Source organism: Pholcus phalangioides, unplaced genomic scaffold, assembly GCF_987345545.1.
Source record: "Pholcus phalangioides strain wild (caught in Gottingen) unplaced genomic scaffold, Ppha-v1.0 ptg000011l_1, whole genome shotgun sequence".
Lineage (NCBI taxonomy): Eukaryota > Metazoa > Arthropoda > Arachnida > Araneae > Pholcidae > Pholcus > Pholcus phalangioides.
Window position 1 is genome coordinate 8,948,824 of NW_028301604.1, and position 21,173 is coordinate 8,969,996.

Below are 21,173 nucleotides of genomic sequence, written 5' to 3' on the forward strand. Positions count from 1 at the left end.
AATCAATTCTGGGGTCAAACGCATATGTGATCACCAATAAGGTGTGTGATCTATAAGGGATTTAACTTAAAGAACTCCATTTCTATTTTCTTTTTCACTTTCACTGAATGTTATTTTTTCAATATCATAATTTTTGTCTCTGTCATTTTTGAATTACATTTCTCTGCATCTTATGAATTTGTGGTCATATTGTATTTGAGGTATGACATAGTTTTTGGTGCATTTTGATTCGTGTTATTTATCTCCATTTTAGAATTTTAGAATAGTTATTTCCATTAGTTATTCTTAAGGATATGATGTAGCTTTAACTTTGACAGAACAATAAGTATATATCTTCCGATTACACAGTGGAACCTCATTACAACAATACTTGATGTAATGATAAAACCCCCTCTATAATACAATTTTTGTTTAGAAATGCCTATAGTCTAATGTTAAACTACTGCTACTTCTTGATATAACAATAATCCCTCTACAATGATATTTTTTCTTTGTCCACAGAGTATCAGTATATCAAGATTTTACTACTGTATTCTGAATATATAATTTTTTTTCCTAGCAAATTAGTAGTAGTTATCTGATGCCAAGGAATTGAGTAGGTAGTTTCCCCATATCTTACAGGGGGGCACAGCAGTTGACTTTCAGTGTTGGGGGGTGTACAGATACAGCTAGGCTGGAGCAAGAGGTAGAGGCATTACATGACAAGATTCAGATCTTGGAGGGAGAGGGTTCAATGACAACAGATCCACCCAAGGCCACAGCGAGAGGGAGGACTTGGAGTCTGGTCCCCTCCCCAAAATGTGAGAAAATGACTGAAAAAAGGAGAAAGGATGGCCAAATCTATTTTTTGACCACTTTGGTCCCCCTCCGAAGGAAATTTCTGGTTACGGGCCTGGATCCATCTGTCACTGAAGTGGATGTTCTCACACAGGCAGAGCAATATCAAAGGAGGAATGGGTAGCAGTAGAGGAGCATTGCGTCAGCTACAAGCTTAGAGGTGTCATCAATAGTGACTTATTGTAAGAAAACTATTTGGAATTATGACTTAACAATGTTTAGGGAACTTGAGAACAAGGTTTGTAGAGATTTCAGGGATCCAAACATTGTTGTCTTCCTGGCATGAGCGGAGATACAAGGGGGCATTGTCCCACCAGCATCAAAGGTGAGTCAACTGATCTAATGTATATGTGTATATATGAATTGACATCATTGTGCCCATCCCCCTCCAGACTTTCAAGTCTATCTCAGCCTACGCTTCCTGGTATAAAGATAGCTAACATTTGGAAATTTTTCCAGCCCAAGATCATCTTATGGGTTGTGACTAACTAGATGGCCAAAAATGTAACTGAGTCTAGCTGAGTACAACAATTTGCTTACAGCAGCTCAGGAGGGTGGTTCAGAAATGGCAGTCATTTCCCTTACTGTCTCTGGGTAGCGTGGGAGTGGGATAAATGAGCTAGGAAGTATGCACTTTAATTCAAGCTCGAGGGACAGTTGTTCAAATCTTGGAGTCTTTTTTTTTTTAACTTTCTGGATTTACCGACAAATGGCTTTCTTTTGATTGAATTCATTTGAATAAAAAGAGTGGTCTGAAAGATACTTAACAAGCTCTAATTAAGTGTCTTATTCCCCAATGTGTGTATTTCAATGCTAGAAGTTATATTTAACAGAAAAAAAATTTGGAAACTCTAATAGCCACTGAAACCCAAGCTATCACTAAAAGGTAGGTCAATGAAAGTGAAGAAAATTTATTTAACAGGTTATGATATTTTCATGAAAAACCATACAGATAAATTGTGAGGGGGTGTCATGATCATAATTAAGTTGAATTTTATGGATGCCAACTCTATATATCTCCACATACAGCAACTTCCGACCAGTAGAGTTGGGTGAGAAATGAAAGTGTCATCTATTGGTGGTCGCCCCAGACTCGATAGGCAAAGAAGGAAAAAATATATAAAGAAAAAAGTAAAATATTAAGATATTTTAAAAAATATGAAAAATAAAAGAAAAAATATTGGAAAAAAAAAACCATAAAAAATAGTTGTCGTAGCCTAAATACAGCAACTCAATGTTAGGAATAATTCAGAACAAAAAATAAAATAACTAAAGGCACAATACACTGCCCATGAAAATATAGGAAAATGAAATTCATTCATTTATGTACTAATGTCTCTTCTCAATTACTCCTACCAAGCTTATCAAATTTCTTTTAAAGGTGTCTATCATGGTGGAATTCATGACAACAGAAGGTAAGCTATTCCACACTTTTACAACCCTACAATAAAAAAATTCCCTGTGACACAATAACCTAGAATCATCCCTACCTAATCAAAACTGGTGAACTGGTGTCCTTGAGTTGAAGTATTTGAATGATGGCACACACATGCACGCGCACACACACACACACACACAGCAATGTTTCATAATTCACCGCATCGATCCCATTGAAAATCTTAAGTACATCAATCATATCTCCACACACGACACCTATGTTCTTCCAAAGAAAAAATATTCTTTATAGCTCAAGTCCTGCATGCCCACTAATGTTCTGGAGGCTCTTCTCTGCAATCCTTTGATCAAGAAGATATAATCTGCCCTTCTGAAGATATAATCTCCAAAACTGTACAATCTACTCTAGGCCAGGGCAAACAAAAGCCTCAGAAAAGTGGAAGGATGACTCTAAGATAGGGTTGGCAGACCTCCTCATCTTTGATGTCACTTTGGGTGCCCTCAAACATGTTTTCGAAATTTCTCCCTTTTGTCCTTATTTTCAGAATGTTCAGTCAGTAATAATTCAGTTTCCTGAATTATTACTTTTTATTTTTTCATTCTAGGGAAAAACATTGTTCTGCAAAGCAGAACTGTGTGACTTTCGAAATCAGCAGTTTGCTGTCGGAATTGATGCGCATCGGCAGACAGGGATGTGCATCTGAAGAAAACGCCGTCATAATAGAATGTGCACGAATGATACCATTTCTTTACTGATTGCATTAAAGCATGCAGGCAAAACGTATTGGCGCAGGTGAAATAAAAAAATTAGAGCCGAAACCATTGTTTAAGGCATCGTTTCCCAAACTCTTTGTTCCATCGCCCAACTTCTTAGGAATTATTTTTTCTCTCATTGCTCCCTTATACAAGCAAACCCATAGGATCCTATGTTAAACCTGTAGCTTTTATCACCCCCCTGGACCATTCCATCACCAACCAGGGGACGATATTGCCCACTTTGGGAAACACTGGTTTAAGGGTACAGACATAGTCCAGCCGATTTTTCAATACGTAGGGACGCACAGTAGAGGGCTGATCTAGCCTGGGGCCTCTAAATGAGATAATTCTCATTTTTGTTTTTTCGCACTATAAATTTACTATACAGGGCCTGTGATAAATTTGGCCTGAGCCCACCAAAGAGCTCAGCTTAGGAGGCCCTACTACAAGATGTGGGGCCACTAGAACAGTGTTTCTCAACCTTTGGAATTCCGCGGCAGGGTTGATTTTTTTCCTTGATTGGAAGGCCTGGGCATACACAAGATAAATGGGTAAAAAGTGAGAAATAAACCACTCACGGTCCAGTTTGGCCAAAGCCAGGGCCCAGCGGTTGAGGAACACTGCACTAGACCAACCAAGGGCCCTTTCGAAGGACGGATTTCACATATTCCTCTTCTTCACATTTTTTGAAGTCCAATATTAGACTCTTGTTATTAGCTCTATCATCATGCTTAAGTGTCCGTCTAGATCAGGCATCTTCAATCCATTGCTCAGGAGCACCATGGTGCTCCCCAAAGCACCCAAAAAGCTCAATGCTGGTGTTCGATTTGGTGCTCACGAACACTTGATCAACGTTTCATTTAAACACCTTTCAAATTGCATTCAATTATTAAAAGCATCCAGACTTCATGCATTCATATGTCAAACATGAAGTAAGAGTGTTCGCGACTGGAAAAGGGTTAAAGACCTCTTTCGCAAAGCTTGATCGCAAAGTCTAGATAGCAAGCTTGTTACCGTATTCCAATGTTCTCTTTTGTCAGCTGCCTCCCTTCTTGCGTAATTCATGGTCATCTGCGCCTTCTCAAGAAGTTCGGCAGTTTTTTTCACCATATAAAAGAACCACTTTAAAGCATAGGTTTTGTGCGCACAAATCTATATTTTGAGCTCGCCTCGATGCTCCTAGGAGCCCTGATACACACTTTTGGAAGCACTGTGGTACTCCTTTAAATTCGGCCTAAAAGTTATGTCGCAACACTATTAATAGAGAACAAGTCCAATGTCGGTTTTCTCTTGAACTCTCGTTCTGTTGCAGGCATATACTGTATGATTTCTTCGTTGGCTATAGCTAATCGGTAAAGATAGGCGCGATCAAAATAAGTAAATAAAAAAATGAATAATTTAAAAAAAATTCTTTCGCGGGGGGAAAAAATTGGCGCTCTTTCATCTGGCCCCCACAAGGATGGGGCTGACAGCGCTGCAGCCCTAAGGCCCAGGACAATCACCATCATTATTTTATTATGCTATAATTTTACTACAGAGTCCCCCCCCCCAAGTGAAAACTCTGGCTTGCAGACCCGCCAAAGATTCAACAGCCCTGCTCCGTGATGTGGGGTAAGATCATGTCCTTTCTATGGGAAACCAGTGTTGTTCCCAAGAGGACTCCCTACTGCCATGGTCTATTACAGTCCCCCCTCCTCCTCTAGGGATTATCATGTGATCCTGAGAACACTGCTTTAAGGGGAATATTACAGATGTTGAAAGGTAAATACAAGCAAAGAAAGAAAAGTTATTATTTGTTCATCCAGTCTAAATAGCTTTTTTGCCTCACCTATATAATGTCTGCCCCAATGTACGGTTGCTACATATTGGCATTGTTCCTTTCTGTTGCTACTCACCCATCCCTCCAATAGTTGGCACGTCTGAATGCCAATATGTAACCACCCTAAATTGGGGCAGACATATGGAGTGGGGCAAAAAAAATATTCATGGCCAAGAAAAGAATGAATAAAACCTGACAGAGAAGAAAGAAATACTGAATGCCACAGCTTCTCCAAAGCCTAGATTTTAGGGAAAAAATAAAAAAAAGGTCTCTGGAGAATCAAAAAAATCCATGACCTTTACTCAAATTTTGACTTTTTCGGGACTTCCGTGACCTTTTTCCTCATTCCGTGATTTTTCCGGGACTTCGTGACTTTCCCGTGATGGTAGGTATACTGTTAACATTGCTTGAACGCTATAACTGTCCCAAATAGGTATCTTTTACCTCATATACATGACGTAACTAATGTGCTGCACAGAAATAAAATATTCTCCAAAATTGATATAGTAAGGTCATATTATCATATTACAATAAATGCCCTGCTCCATGATGTGGGGAGGAAGGAAGATCGTGTCCTTTCTATGGAAAACAAATATTGTTCCCAAGAGGACTCCCTACTGTCACGGTCTATTATAGCCCCCCTCCTCCTCTAGGAATTATCAGGTGATCCTGACAACACTGCTTTAGGGTGAATATTACTGATGTTGAAATATCCAGACAAGCAAAGAAAGAAAAATCATTTTTTGTTCATCCAGTATGAATATTTTTTTTGCCCCACTACATATGTCTGCCCCAATTTAGGGTGGTTACATATTGGCATTCAGATGTGCCAACTTTTGGAATCTAGAAATCCGGTGATTCTCCAGAGGGGTTCCCCCCCCCCCCCCGGCACTCACCCTCGATCAAAAAAATTTTTTAATCAATTAAAAAAAAGTTCCATTCCTGCTCCTCGAGGCAGGTTCTGTATTGCCCCTGAGCAGAATGTAATTCCATGTCAGTCTTTCCATGCAGAATAGAGAAATCACATCTATATACTGTTCACAAAACATAAGTGTTTCCTTTCGTGGATGCCATCAGTGATTGATAATCTTGGGTATATAAACTCTTAAAAGCTTTATATAGCTTAAAGTTTTATATTTTCTTTCTGAAGACATATTTAATCAGAGGAAACAATTGAAAAACTTCAAAATACAAAGCTGCTGACGAAAAAACTTGTGTTTATATATATCGCGCGGTTGTTAATGGAATACAATAACGATTATACAGGAATTTCGGCAACCAAGGGCTTCTCCCTGATAAATGATTGCCGATAAGCGCCACGTAAGGGCCATTCAAGTATTACGCACGTGAATTTTTAGTCATTTTTGACCCCCTTCCAGCAAATTTTCGTCATCAGCTCTGCCCCTCTGAATCCTAACGCATATTGGTGGGAGCAGAGACATACACGGTGGGGGCATAGAGGGGCTCTTGCCCTACCCCCTTCCCCGACGACCAAAAATTTATTCTTCTAATGCAAAAAAATATTTTTTTAATTAAAATTTCGGAAGAAAATACTTTTGTATGTTAATTATAATCAATTTCTGTTAATTTCAGTTATTTGAAGGCTATGAACTCAAAAAATTTATCTTTAATAAATTCATCGCGACACACCCTCTAAGCCATATAATGATAAATCGCATAAAAGCCCTTGGCCCGCAGACCAAATATGGTTTTGGGGATGGCCCTATCTGATGTGGCCTGCCCTCCTCAAACCTAATTTTGTAAAAATGAACTAAGTGGCACATTTACAGATCGCTTAATTGTCCCGTGGTACAATTCCAGAACATTTAAGCAGCCATGGCACATTTTCAGATCACTTAAATGACCCAGGACACAGTTCCAGAACAATTAAGCGATCCGTGGCACATTTAGACATCCCTTGAGTGACATATGACGTAGTTTTAGAGCACTTAAGTGGCCCCCAGTTCAGTTCTACATCACTCAAGTTATCTGTGGCACATTCTCAGATTATTTAAGTGATCCGCGGCATATAATTACGGATCACTTGAGTGATGCGTGGCACAGTTCCAGAGCACTTGGATCCGGGACACATTTAGATATCACTAAAGTGGCTCTGTAGGGCACTTATCAATAGGGGGGAATGTTACTTCAAGCGCCCACAAACTATCAAAAGATTTTTCTCGTTTTTGGAGCACCGAGTAAGATGCCATTAAAAATATTTCATATTTTCATAAAGGGTGGTTGATGAAGTAAGCATTATCCAAACCCCCCCCCCCTCATCATACAGCAAATCGGAAAAAACCCCTCGCCCTTTTTTTTATGGCTGCTCGATGAAAATTACCATGGCTGTCCTCTATGGATGTTTTCCCTATTGCCGTGACGACAACGAAAAAGCTCACGTAAAATCGAATTTTCTGCCAAAATCCGGAGAGCAGGAAAAAGGATGAAAAATTCTGAGAGTTGGTAGGTCTGACAGACATGCCAGTCGAATGTAAAACTATCAATAACACCAAAGAAATTTGTAAATGTTTTGATATCTATTTCTTTCCAGTATTCAACAGAAATGGTGAAGATCAGGATATAATGGGTACAAATGGGGTGATAGGGAACTTAATGAGTTTTCAGTCACAAAGATAGTCTTTTATTTGCTTAGAACACCAGCTACACATAGTATAGTTCCTGTGAAACTTTTGAATGCACGATTAAGAATTTATAAAAAATAATTTAAAAAACAGATGGCTAATTAGTTAGAGGAAAATAGAATCTTGTAGGAGAGGAAAATCATATGTCACTTTTTTTTTTTTTGTGTATAATGTATAAGGCCATGATAAAGGTAAACTATAGTAAATATTATCTTTACAGTCGGAGGGAAAATTTTGGGTAAATTTGAAATAGACCAACCAAAACAGCTTCATTTTATTAGGCAACAAATCAAAACATTGCTTCAGACTTACATGAAAGCACAGTTTTATTCTGATCACATGTCTGACTCAAACAGGTGAAAATTTTTTTTTCACTGTGCAACTGAGAGTCAAGATTTGGTGACCAATTAAGAGGAATCCCTTGTTGGCATGATAGTGTATATTTACCCTCTGAAGGCAACACCCATAGTGTGTCGAAACACATAAGGAATTTTTGTTTGCATTAATCTTTGATTCCTTCTGTGATTACATCAGGTAAAGACTTATTATTCTTCCATAGACCTTATTTATCTCCATCATCAAAAAGCTTTAGATTCTGTTTTGTATGATAAAATGTTAGAGACTGTTTTATTGGAGTAAGAGACAAATCAGCAAATCTTTAAAACTTTGAGGAAGCTGGAAACTTGCCCCTTTCATACAGCCACTTAGCTGGGAGAATAACCTGTTGTGGCTATTCACTATTATATTGTATTGAAAGTTGTGAAGAAATAATGACGTACCTTCAAATCCATGGTGACAATGAATAATGTTTGCTCTCCACCAACAATCTGGATAGGACGCAGAGTAGTAATCGATTCACAAGGAGTGGGAAACTTAATTTTTGCACCATCAATTCCACCTAATTGACCTCTATGGTTATGCCCCCAGCCATAAATTGTTCCATTTCCATTGAGAGAGGCAGACCATTCATCTGGCTTTCTATTTAGAGTTATACATATGAGTATAGATAAAAAATTAAAAAAATTCTTTATTATAATAATTAAAAAGCAAAGATCAAAGATAAACTGGTCTAGAGAATAGCAATGGATTGACCTACAACAGATATAGTAAATTCTGTATAACGATACCCTCTGTAATGATAATCATTTATACATATACTGCACCGTTTTAACACATGGTCACCCAGGCATTCTCTTAGACCCTCCAGGATAATGAGATCTGATACTATGATTTACAAAAGTATGTCAATTGGTAGGCTGTTACTTCCAGCAAGGTTGAGGGTTCCAGATCATTTTGCCGGGCCCCCCCCCCCCATGATGTTGCTGAGATGGCCCAGGCTATAAGGGAATGAAGGTTTTTAACAACTGGCTGTTGCGAAGATATATTTCGGAAACAGAGAAAATTCCACTGCCCCTGCGGGGAATCAAACCCACGTTCTTTCACTTTCCGGGTGAACGCCCTAGACCACTAGACTACAGAGGCACAGAATCTCTCAATCTTTCCCTGGAGCTTGTGTACACTGAAAGGGACAGTACATGGACGGCCGGACCAGACTCAGGACAAGCTCACAACTGCTAATGTTGCCACCAGATGGCGACTTATACAAGGATGATATCACTCTCCGCTACCATATGAACTGCTACCATGTACGGTCCCTTTCAGTGTACACGAGCTCCAAGGAAAGATTGAGAGATTCTGTGCCTCTGTAGTCTAGTGCGCTCACCCGGAAAGTGAAAGGACGTGGGTTCGATTCCCTGCAGGGGCAGTTGAATTTTCTCTCTTTCCGAAATATATCTTCACAACAGCCAGTTGTTAAAAACCTTCGTATGGTAGCGGAGAGTGACATCATCCTTGTATAAGGGAATGTCAGGTAAGAGTACACAGTGAGGTAGGATTATGCATATAATTTTTTTTTTTGGTGTTAGCAGTAGGGTAAGTAAAAACAACCATGACACTATAACCAAATTAACACATGTTTTGAATTGTCTCAAGAAACTGACATTATTTATAACATCATTATGTCTTCAATTTATTAGGTAAAATGTGATTTTGTCAGATCAGTATAATCAAAAATTCACTAAGATCTTAACCACCTTCCCCTATATTGATATTGCTCTTCTGTTCTTACAAACTTCCCATATAGTGATATTATTCCCAACTGTGGTATCCAATTATATTCCATGTATAACAACTTTTCTCCAGTTTCTTGAGCATTGTTCCATAGCAGTTTCATTGCATCAGGTTCTAAATAAAATTATCAACTTTTCAGGTATATAGCTCTAATTCATCTTATTGTAACAAGGTGAGTGATTTTAATGTGGAGAATTCACTTAAAGAAATAAAAAAGTAAATAAAACTGCAAGAAACAATGTCTTGTAAAGCAGTAAGAAGTTTCTATTTGTCTGCAGCATTTGCTTATTCTACATCAAAACAAAGAGAATTAATTTTTTATCTTTAACTAATAACTTTTATTAACTCTAATAACTTTTCTTCTTTCCACTCAAAAATATTAGAGCCACTCGGTTAGTTTTTCCATTAGTTCTGTTTTGTTTACTGTTTTATGATCTGTTCCATACATCTCAGGATATTGGTGTCATATTAGTGAAGAATAAAAACCATAAAATCCAATAACTTATAATCAGATATATAAAACTTATTCTTCTCTCTACCTCTCATTAAATGCAATGACTGCAACATGCTTTCCAATTTGACTTTGTATTACATTATTGTTTTATCAAAAATGAGATAGGTAGGGAAATGATTAGGTACTAACCTAAAATTGCCAATTTAAATTCTAAATCATATTTACAAAATATTTGTAAACCTTGTTATTTAGTGTAGCATAGCACTTGATAAGTTGATGATTGTTTAGACCAAGAGAGAAACACTTTTATTCCTTTTATTAACCCAAATATTCTTGTGAAATGCAAATTTTTAACTGTTATAATGTTCTATTGGCATAGCCTTTCATGACTAGCAACTGATGTAAAGTTGAAACTTACATCGCTGTTCAGCTTTGGCCTTCTTTTATTTCTCCCTAATGAAACACAGTGAAGTGACACCAGTATGAAATGAAAAAGACTGAAACAACATTCTGTTTTAGACAAATTCTCATTTTATAAAGGTGCAAATCAAAGCATTAATCATTGAAGAGACTATACTTTGATTCCATTTAAGACGAGTTTCCATCTTAGACTGACACAGAATTAACATTCACTGACTTCTGAAAAAATCATTAAATTAATATACTGCATTGCTCATAGCCAGGACCAGACTTAAGCAGGTGCAGCTTCACCGGGCTGCTAAATTTTAGAGCTGCAAAACGAAAAAAAATTTGATCACATTTTGACATTAACTTCTTGACAAAGTATTAGCTTAAAAGTTTGTATCGATGATGAATATTGATGAATTTTCTTCCTTGTAATCTTCATCTCCACAAATAACCAGTTTTTCGATGAATCTTGTATTGACAAGTGGAGAGGACATTTCTATATGCATATGGGCATCTGGTTGGCCTTTGTCATTCACGAGCTATTAGTTGATTGTTGACGCCGTCCATGTACGGTGCCTTTCAAAATATATATATACTCTCCAAGGCTGAAATATTCTATCTGCTTCATAGCTTAGATGGTAGAGCACTCGTCCGGCAAGCGAGAGACAGGGGTTCGAGTCCCCGGGGGGGGGGGGGCAGTGATGAATTTTCTTCCTTGTAATCTTCATCTCCACAAATAACCAGTATTTCGATGAATCTTGTATGAGAGAGAGGTTATCTATATATTATCCACAATGTTCGCAAAATAATTTTGAAAAAAAAAATTTAAAATGATCAAGATGTTAAACTTTATTGCTTATAATAGATTATTAATATTGCTTAGATATTTAAAATTTATGGTATCTTGTACTTCTGTGATTGTTGCATTTTCATGGAAATTGACTAACAACTAGAGCCAGCTTATGTGCAAAAAAAAAAGGACATGCATCAAATAATTTTTTTTCATTAGTTGTATACCAAAACACAATTTATTGAGCCTGTCATAACAGGTGCTCTATCTGAACCAAATCCTCGCACTTTATTTATTGGATTATTGCTAGTATTCTGAAAGTTTGGTGTCATTTGTGTAAAATATTATCTGTACTGAACTTTTCTGAAAGACTCCATCTTCAGAAATTTTCAAAAAATGTTTTATTCTTTTTTATTACAATTATGTCTATACTCTCATGAAAAGAAATGTTTTCTTTACCCAAAATTCAGAGTAGTATTTTTACTCCCCAATAATTAGAAGTGAAAATGAATTTTAATGCATTCTTGCAACCATGATTATTATGGGGATGATGTCCCTCTTATCGAATGAAACAACATGAAAAGATTCTGTACATAAGCTGAAATGAATTTTCAGTAGGAAACTGGGAACGGTCCTGCTTGAAAACGCTCACAATATTGAGATTATCCTTTCCTAACAGCCATATGCTTGGCAAGTTCTGGTATTTTCTCTAATGGTCCTATATTTCAATCATGATTTAAGGAGGGGGCAGCTGCCCCATGCGACAAATTCGAAGGGGTGGCAATTTTAGTGACTAAAATGTATAAAAGCACTTTGTTGTGATTCTGGGGGTTGGAAAATCAAGCTCCCTCCCCCTGAAAAGTTCCTGGGGCAACCAGGGCACTGCCTCAGGGCCCCGAGCCAAATAGGGGGACCAAAAAAATTACACTTATTTTGCATAATAATATAATAATATCCCTTTCAAGAAGGGCCCCAAGGAAAAGTCTGCCCTGGGGCCCCAAAAAGGCACACTGCGGCCCTGGCCCAAGTCCCTCACCAGTATATTTAACCTACTCATCAATACTACCTGATGAGATATTTTGTCAATCTCTTGCCTCTTATTTTAGCATCGACAAGCCAGCCCAGATATTTTGTGAAGTTGATTTCTTGAAGGAACACTTCTCCCTATACCCATTAGTTTGAAACTGCTGAAAATCTGAAGAAAGCCCTCCCAAATATCCCTTTTTTTTTACTCCCTTCACATAACTCCAGTCCGTTTTTTTTCTCCAAAGAAGGCCTTTTTGAATCTACTGAAAAAATTGAAACCACACTCCATTGGCCCAGATGGGATCCCAAACCATATTCTCAAATTCTGTGCAGATGAAATTTTCAACTATCTTTTAATTATCTTCAACGTCTCATTGAATATCTCCTGCTTGCCTTCTAACTGGAAAATTAATAAAATCATACCTATTCACAAATCAGGTCCTCCCTCTAATCCCCTGAATTTTAGACCAATTGCCATCACCTCTACCTGCTGCACAGGTTTTCAAGCACATAGTTGCCAAGGCAATCCGTTCATACCTTGACTCAATAAACTTCTTTTTCCTAACCAATACGGCTTTAGATCACCATTATCCGTTTCCACCCCCAATTAGCCCTTTTCATTCATAACTTACCTAATAGTATTGACAACCTACAAAATGATAACGTATACTTGGATTTTTCCAAAGCATTTGACAGGGTGCCCAATAGTAAACTTCTTCTTAAACTCCAAAACCTTGGCTTATGTGTTCAATTACTGAAATGGGTGGAGGTCTTCCTTATTGATTGCAGTCAGTTTGTCTGTTTCAAGGGCCAAAACTCCTTATACCTCTGGGCAGGGCCACAACTAGATGCTTGGTCAACTGGGGCAAGTGCGCACTTTGACGCCCCAAAGTAATGTTGAAGGATTGGTTTCAGAATGAAATTTGTGCCCCCTCAGGTCCAGCACTCGGGGCACAAGACCCGCCTGCTCCCCAGTGGCGTAGCCAGGTTTTGGTCCATGGGGGGAGCGAAATTGTGAAAGGTGCCATTTTTTTGTTCGTGCTTAAACTTAACTTAAGACTAAGCTTAAACTTAAGACTTTTAAAACTTAAAATTATGCATTAGTGAAAAAAACTTCAATTTTCCCAGTTTAATAGAATCAAATTTATTTTGTTTTCAGTTGATGTTGTTCTTTAAACTAAATCAATTACCTTTCAATTGATTAATGTATTTTAATTTTTTAATTAATTAAAAAAAAAATTTAAATTCCATTTCATGTTTTGTGTACTTATAGAACTGCAAACTCCAAAAACAACTGGGGAAGTCACCCCTAAAAGGTAGTTTGAAAAACATTTAGATTAAAATATAAAAAATGATAGAAGAATAAAATAAAAAAATATATTTTCTCTCTCTCTAAAATTATTCCAAGATATGAAAATACAGAGAAATCTTCATGCTTCCATTTAATCAAATTTATCATTGTTACATTCTTATCGAAAACACGTAGCACTAGTGCACTACTTCTACTCAATTGTGTGCATGTACTTCCAAGGCATTTCTCTTATGGAATTTCTAACAAATTAATGCATGCCAGAAAGTTCTTTCTTATATTATGCGTGATCATATCATATATATGATGTCGTAGTTATGCATGGTTTCAGTTCGAGAAGTTTGACATCTGTCTTCATTATTAGAAGTAAAACTGGCAGATGCCTGAAGTTTATTGTTATGCAAATACCACAGTGAAAGTCTGCCTGCTCTCTGCGGGAAGGCTTTCCAAACAAAAGATCGGTTAGCATTCGTACCTAGAAATTGAAAAAAAAAGACTAGCTTCAGTCAACTGCCACTGTACCACTAGTGGGGTTCAAACCGGGATGAATCCATCATGATGCCCACACGATCGCAGTGGTTATCACATACTACTAGATTGCAGACACACAAGCAGAGGGTTGCCTGAATCCAAAAAGGTTTAGGAACCGCTGCTTTAAACGAATTGGTGTGCGCCAGAAATTGTCGTATGTGTCCGTAATCTATTTAAGTACCTCTGAGGCATGTTTGTAATGCCATTGTTCATCTTTGAGCAATTGTCAAAAATGGTATAATTGAAACCTCCACTTTCTTTTTTTCCTTCTTCTCTTAAGGATTAGTACAAACCCAATCCTTGTGAATCTGCAAGCGGCACAAATATAAATGTAGATTTTTTTTTTTTTTTACTCATCATTTTAGTCAATGAAGGTAGAAAATGAAAAAGTCAATAAAAGTTTTTTTTGAAGATCAAAAGTCATTTAGAAAAATAGGCGCCAATGTAGGCAAAATTTCGATTAGGGGAACAATCGCTCCCCCCTGGCTACACCACTGCTGCTCCCCCTAGTTGCGGTCCGGCCTCTGGGTCAACTCTGGCACACCTCAGAAATTGGTCCTCTTCCCCTCTATTATTTCTAATTCATATTGTATTGTATTATATTACCTACCATTATCAATCAATTACTCCAGACTTTTCGCAGATGTTGCGTTATTTATCAAAGAATTTACAGCAGATCCAACCAAAATTCTCTCCAGCACAACCTTATCACTATATCCGAATGGTGCTTGTCTTGGCAACTACCTCTAAACATCTCCAAAACAGTCTTCATGAAACTTACCCATATAAGATCTCCTCTAGAATTCCCTTTTACTCAATAAATAATAATTCTTTAATCACAGAGGTTTCCCATTACAAATACCCGGGTGTGATAATTTCTGCCGACCTTCGTTGGAAACTCCACACGGATTATATACTTCAAAAATGCCTTCAAAAACTTTTTCCTTCGGCATAACCTTGAATATTCTACCCGCCACCTCCGACATCTATGCTTCCAAACTTATATCCTTCCTGTCCTCTCCTATGCCTGCAAAATTTGGCATCCCTTTAAGCAATATAGATAAGCTGGAATCTACCCAAAATAAATCTACCCACATTATTTTAAACTGCTGGTCTTCCTCTGTTTCCATCACACAGCTCAAACGCCAACTTAATATCCTCCCACTTACCTCCCGCAGATATATTGCTCATCTATCATTACTTTTCAAAATTATCCACAGCTATTTTAACTTTGACACTAACCACACATTCTAATCAAATCTTCACATTTTTCCAATAGACTCAATCACTTCCGAAAATTGAAACCTTTTTTTGCATTCACAGAGTACTTCAAATTTAGTTTTTCCCCAGTACAATTATTGATTGGAACATAATAGTCATTATGTATGCTGCCATTCGTTACAATAAAGAGAAAAATTGTCTCACCATGGGATAAAAACAAAAAAATTTCAGTGGAGATGTTAGCTCTCATCGACACAGTGAACCTGATTTCCTCTCCAGGATCACACTTTTTTTTTCTTTCAAATGAGGAAACATTCCGTGCGTCCAACAGGGTTAATAAACACAAATGCCAAATTTGGGGCTCAGAAAATCCCCATGCAAATTTTTAAAAGTGGAAATAAAATATCCCAAAATCAATGTTTGGTGTGCAGTTTCACTTATATGGTCAGGAGGATAATTTTTCATCCAGGCAACAAGAGCAGCCACACGTGAAAGTGCACTGATTTTTTTACAAAAACTGTGAGTGTTGCTTTCTGTTTATATACCTTTTTTATCCTTTTCCACTTCTTAAGTGTAGAAACCACTCAAAAATAGGGACATTTGAACAAGACACCCTATATTTTGACCAATTTTTTTTCTGTTAACAAATAAACTTTCACCCCTCTCATTCTAGAAAAAAATGAACACATTTAAAAAATACACCTGTATACTTATAATTTTCACTATGAATTTTTATTTTTAATAATATTTTTCTAATATGAAAATTTTGGATACCTGTTAGCCCACATCACCAATTGCTCATCATGTTCCAGAGTGAAAAGATTGTGGTTTTCATGGTCTTGAATAAAATCATAATTAATCTCTCCTGTCATATCCATCAGTTTTTGTCTGACTTGATCACAGAAAGATGGTGGCAGTTTCGAGCGATCAACTAATGATTTTGCTACTTGAGATGCTATACAATAATCTCTAAACCACTGCCACTTTTGGCTGTCAGAGCTACATATGAGGGTGCTCAATCCTAAATCACAGGCTAAAGCAACACTAATCTGTGAAAAGAGAAATGAAACTTGAAAAAAATATGAGGATATTATAGGTAATTAACCATTTGCACTAAAACTGCAATATAATTGCCTGTGTGAGCCTATAATCTGCTGCAGAGTATTATTTGTATCAGTAAATTTCTGGTGGCCATTGTCATCAAGGTCATTTTGAATTATATGTTTTTTATATTCATTTTTAATTGTGAAATTTCCTGATATAGTTTCTACTAATAGTATGAATAAGTGATGATTAAATGTTTTATCTTGTTATCAAGATATCTTGAAGTAATTTTGAGGTGTGTGTGATAATTTAAGTTAGCAAGATGGGTTTTTTTAAAGTGCTGTCCAAACCAGCCTCATTCTCAAAACTGACCACATCATGAGGGGCTCAGACTTCAGCAACACATATTGGTAGTGAAATGTGCACACAGTAAGAAGTCAACTTATATCATCCTGCATTTACATTGCCTTACGTTAATTTGTTTTTTCAATTACATACAGCAAATCTTACACTAATTGCTGAGAGCTTTTGATGATGTGTTTTGTCTAAAAATGTTTCCCTGTGAGAATCATATCAACAAGACAAATAAACAAGAAAGAATAAAAGAAACTGCATATATATTTACCTCCCTTCCTCTCCCTTCTTTTGAGGAGAAGGGGGGGGGGAGTATTATCAGAGGAAAAATTTACCTCGACTAATGTTAGTCTTGGAACAAATTACTGACATAAGTCAGGGTATTACTGTATTATATCAAAATGTGTATGAATGCTGATAGTAAGTTTGAAGAAAAAAAAAGCTTCAACTGAATTGTTTACTGTAGTCTCAAAAGAATTTGTGATGATTTTCCATCATCTTATAGTTAAATATGATTTTTAATTTAAATATTTTTATCACAAACATCCTGTGACTGATGTTTAAATAGGGTATAGATATGCAATGCTTATAAACTTACACAGTAATAAAATTACCACATACTTTAAAAAACTGACTATACATCAAATGCTTGCCGCTCCTGACAACTGGGTCTTCATATTCATATTGCTTCATAAGCATTTCTGGCAAATGTCTTACAAAACTTTCTAATGACTCCTTTGTCTGATCCTAATCATATATTATTCAATGAGATTTCTGATAAAATAAATACTTTATTTAAAAAACTGTACACAAAACTGTACACGATAATGAAAGAAAAGATTATTATAATCTTTTTTAAGATTATAATAATCTTATTTTATTATAATCTTATTTTTAAGATTATAAAACTTCAAAATTACCACAAAAAAATAATTTTTTGTGGTAATTTTGAAGTTTTATTAATCATTTGAGCAAAGTTTCAAAAAAATTTACTGAAATGTAAAAATACATTTAAAAAATAAATTTTTGCTGATGGGAAATTCTACAGAAACAGGGAATCACAAATTAATTTTTTCTCAAAATTCCAGTGAGACCTTGATCTAATTATTCTCTAAGGGGTTTTTTGGATCATGTGATATATCCTTTTTCCTTTGAGGGACATACAAACCGTAGCCAAGGACACCAACATGGTGGCTCTCTTGGCAGCACATGAAAGATTGAAAGAACAAATATAAATTAAAAAAATATAGAAATGAAATAGATTTTTTTTCATTGATGAGTGCTAAATATTCCTTTTTTTAAATTCAAGTTATATATCTGCCTGTCCAATTATCTCAATTGCTGCAGAATCATTTTAATGTAATTTATGAGCCGTTATTAATTTTTTTTTAAAAACTTAACCTATATTAATTGATACAGTAGAATATTAAAAGGCAATAAGGGGACAAACTTTTCACATTCAAGGAGACACAAAGAAAAAGTTGAAATCAATGTTATTGTATGGATATCCAACTCAAAAGTAGGGGTCTGGCTATTATTTTTATATTTAATTTTCTGGGATTTGTATCTCTAAGCAAACTCAATATTTTGAAAATAGAGAATTCAATTTTCAAAATTATTGATGTGGTGGAAATTCCCACTAAACTTCTGCATTTCTACAGTAAAATTAGCCATTTTAACATTGATTTCTGTGGGGATCATCCTGTGCCTGTCCCTCAAAGTAATGATGATTATAACTTCAATTCAAAAAGCCTCATATAGTACAAAGTTTCTAAATTCAAATCTGGCAACACACATCTTCATGCATTTATTTTATTTTTTGTGGCCATTTCTTGTGAAAGCTCATGAAGTAAGAGATTTTTGGCAGAAAAGTTCACTATTTCAAGGTAAGTTTTTACTTACTATAATACAGGGTGTTTCAAAAAGAATCACCTGAGTTCAAATGCGTACATTAGGAAAAATATTCAATATAGACACTTAAGATTTGTTAGTATAATGCCTGATAGATGGCAGCACGTGTAACATATGTTGCTGTACCCTGTTTGGTAAACTGTTGTCCCCCATTCCTCTTGTAACTGTCATTGTCGTGTGTTGTGTAGTTTCTAGTAATGTTTCTGTAATAAAAATATATCTTAATTGATCCACGGATTCATCCTTACAGGTTATGGAGCCTACCGCGTAAGTTTTTTTGTGACTACAAACCTGCGAATTCCAATGTTTATTTATCGACCTTTCTCGTGCCGATTAGTTTTCTCTCCAACATGGCGACAGCCGAAGCCTTGAGGCTGGAATTAGAAACTCTGAGAGTTTCGATGTCAACGACTTCCAAAACTGTAACCACCAGTTTCACTGTAGGCATGTTGCCGGAATCGAAACATCTCAAAGGCCTGAAAAATTTGAGTGTGGTTTGTGGAGTTGTATTGTGCCGGGAACCGAACCAGTCGACAATGCATCGCTGAGCCCTCACGAAAATCAACTTGTCTCTCAAGCCTGCGACTGCAATGATCACGCGGGAATGTGAAACTGCCTAAGAAGCATGGGTCAGTGAAACCTTCAAAGATAAAGGTATTGTTCGTGTGGTAGGCCTATATCAGAGTCTTCTGGATATTCGTTTTCATGATTGCCGTACAGTAGATGAATACCTGAATAAATTCACGATTGTCGGGGAACAACTTGAAAACGTTGGTGAGTTGTTGGACGACCACGTTATTTATGGTTTCATTCTCACGAAATTACCACACTATTACAAGCATCTCGTCCTGGGTATTCGTGGATCTGGACAAGAAATCATGACTTCATTCGTGAAAAGCCTGCTGCTGGAAGATGCAACTGTAGTTCCAAAACCGCCATTGAATTCTGTGTTTTTCGCGAAAAAGCAACCAGTCAGTGCTACAAAAGGAATCCGTTGTTTTAATTGCAATGAGCGCAAACACAAGTCAACGACCTGCTCAAAACGAAAAATGAAAAATCGACAGATAACTGCAAGTAAGTGTTCTGCTAATGTAGTTTGCTCTGAAAAAGAAATTGCTTCTAGGGCAACTGTTTCTTCCATCTTTTCTGCTGCAGTTTTTTCTGACAAACATGAATGGTGCATCAACTCATCTCAGTTGTTCATTGCCAATTTCACACGATGTATCATCCGAAGAAGAGGTCCGTCTAGCCAATGCCGAAAAATTGCCAGTTACAGGGCACTGAGACGTAACCATAGTGCTCAGCTCTTCAATAACACTACATGCTAAAGATGTCAAGTCTGTGCCTATGCTGGCGATGAATTTGTTAAGTGTTAGCAAACTTGTACACAGTCAGCCTAAGCTATCAGTCATCTTTGATGAGAAAAGTTGCAAGATACTAAAAGAGAAACCCATGGTTGACAACTCATCTGTTTTGGCAACTGCAACAGAGGTGAATGGACTGTATCATCTTGATAATGAAACAAACTTTGTTTGTACCACTTCAATGAAGCAAGACACCTGTCAGATATGGCACAGGAGACTGGGTCACCTTAATTTTTGCTCCCTAAGAGAGTTGCAAAAATCACTTTATTTCAAATGTGATTTAACTGATTTTGAGGATTGTGATGTTTGTGTTCATGCAAAATCACACCGCCAATCCTTTCCAAATTGATGATTTCTCTCGCAAATGCTTCGCAGGTATACTTCCTGAAGTCTAAAGATCAAGTTTTTGACAAATTTGTTGAATTCAAGACATTTGTGGAAAACCAGATGGAAAAAAAAATCAAAGAATTACCTTCTGACAATGGTGGAGAATATCTCTGGAAAAATGGAAAATTTTCTGAACGATGCTGGAATATTGCATTAGCGAACTGTGCCACATACACCCGAGCAAAATGGAGTAGCTGAACGCCTCAACCGCACTTGGATGGAAGCTGCTCGTGCTATGCTTTTCAACTCTAATTTGGACATTGTGTTTTGGGCTGAGGCTGTGTTGACAGCTACCTACATTCGCAACCGTTGTCCTACACAAGCTCTGAAAAATTGCACTCCCCGAGAACTGTGGTCTGGACGAAAACCTAACATATTGCATCTTCGCATTTTTGGATGTCGAGCCATGGTTCATATCCCCCAGTGTAAAAGAAAGAAGCTGGATCCTAAAGCTTGGGATGGTATCCTTCTTGACTACAGCAACAAAACTAAGGGTTATCGTATTGACAACCCCCAAAAAGAAGAGGTGCAAATTGTTAGAGATGTGAAGTTTTTTGAAGACCAGTTTCCATTTGGCAAAATGTATTCACAGAGCCATGATCCATTTCCGTCGCCTGAAAATGCAGCTGATACACAGTTTTCAACCGTTAATATCTCTGAGCGATCTCTAGAGATTGAAACATCATTGGAAAGCAGTTCAGAACAGTCTTCTCCTTCCCATACTGTGAGGACACCTGACGTTTTGCCAAATGTTCCAATTAGATCTGATCGCTATCCTCAATGTACACGCCAACA

At 36.9% G+C, this 21,173-nt stretch overlaps 1 protein-coding gene across 1 annotated transcript in view; it reads right to left on the reverse strand.

Annotated features, from left to right (window-relative positions):
• HERC2 (E3 ubiquitin-protein ligase HERC2) overlaps nt 1-21,173 on the reverse strand; it is a 645,607-nt gene that overhangs the window by 87,243 nt on the left and 537,191 nt on the right. Inside the window, exons 66-68 of the mRNA XM_089238586.1 lie at nt 17,338-17,463; nt 16,093-16,367; nt 8,229-8,427 (exon numbers count right to left, since the gene is read on the reverse strand). Coding sequence (XP_089094712.1) covers nt 8,229-8,427; nt 16,093-16,367; nt 17,338-17,463 — 600 coding nt within the window. The remainder of the gene's footprint in view (nt 1-8,228; nt 8,428-16,092; nt 16,368-17,337; nt 17,464-21,173) is intronic.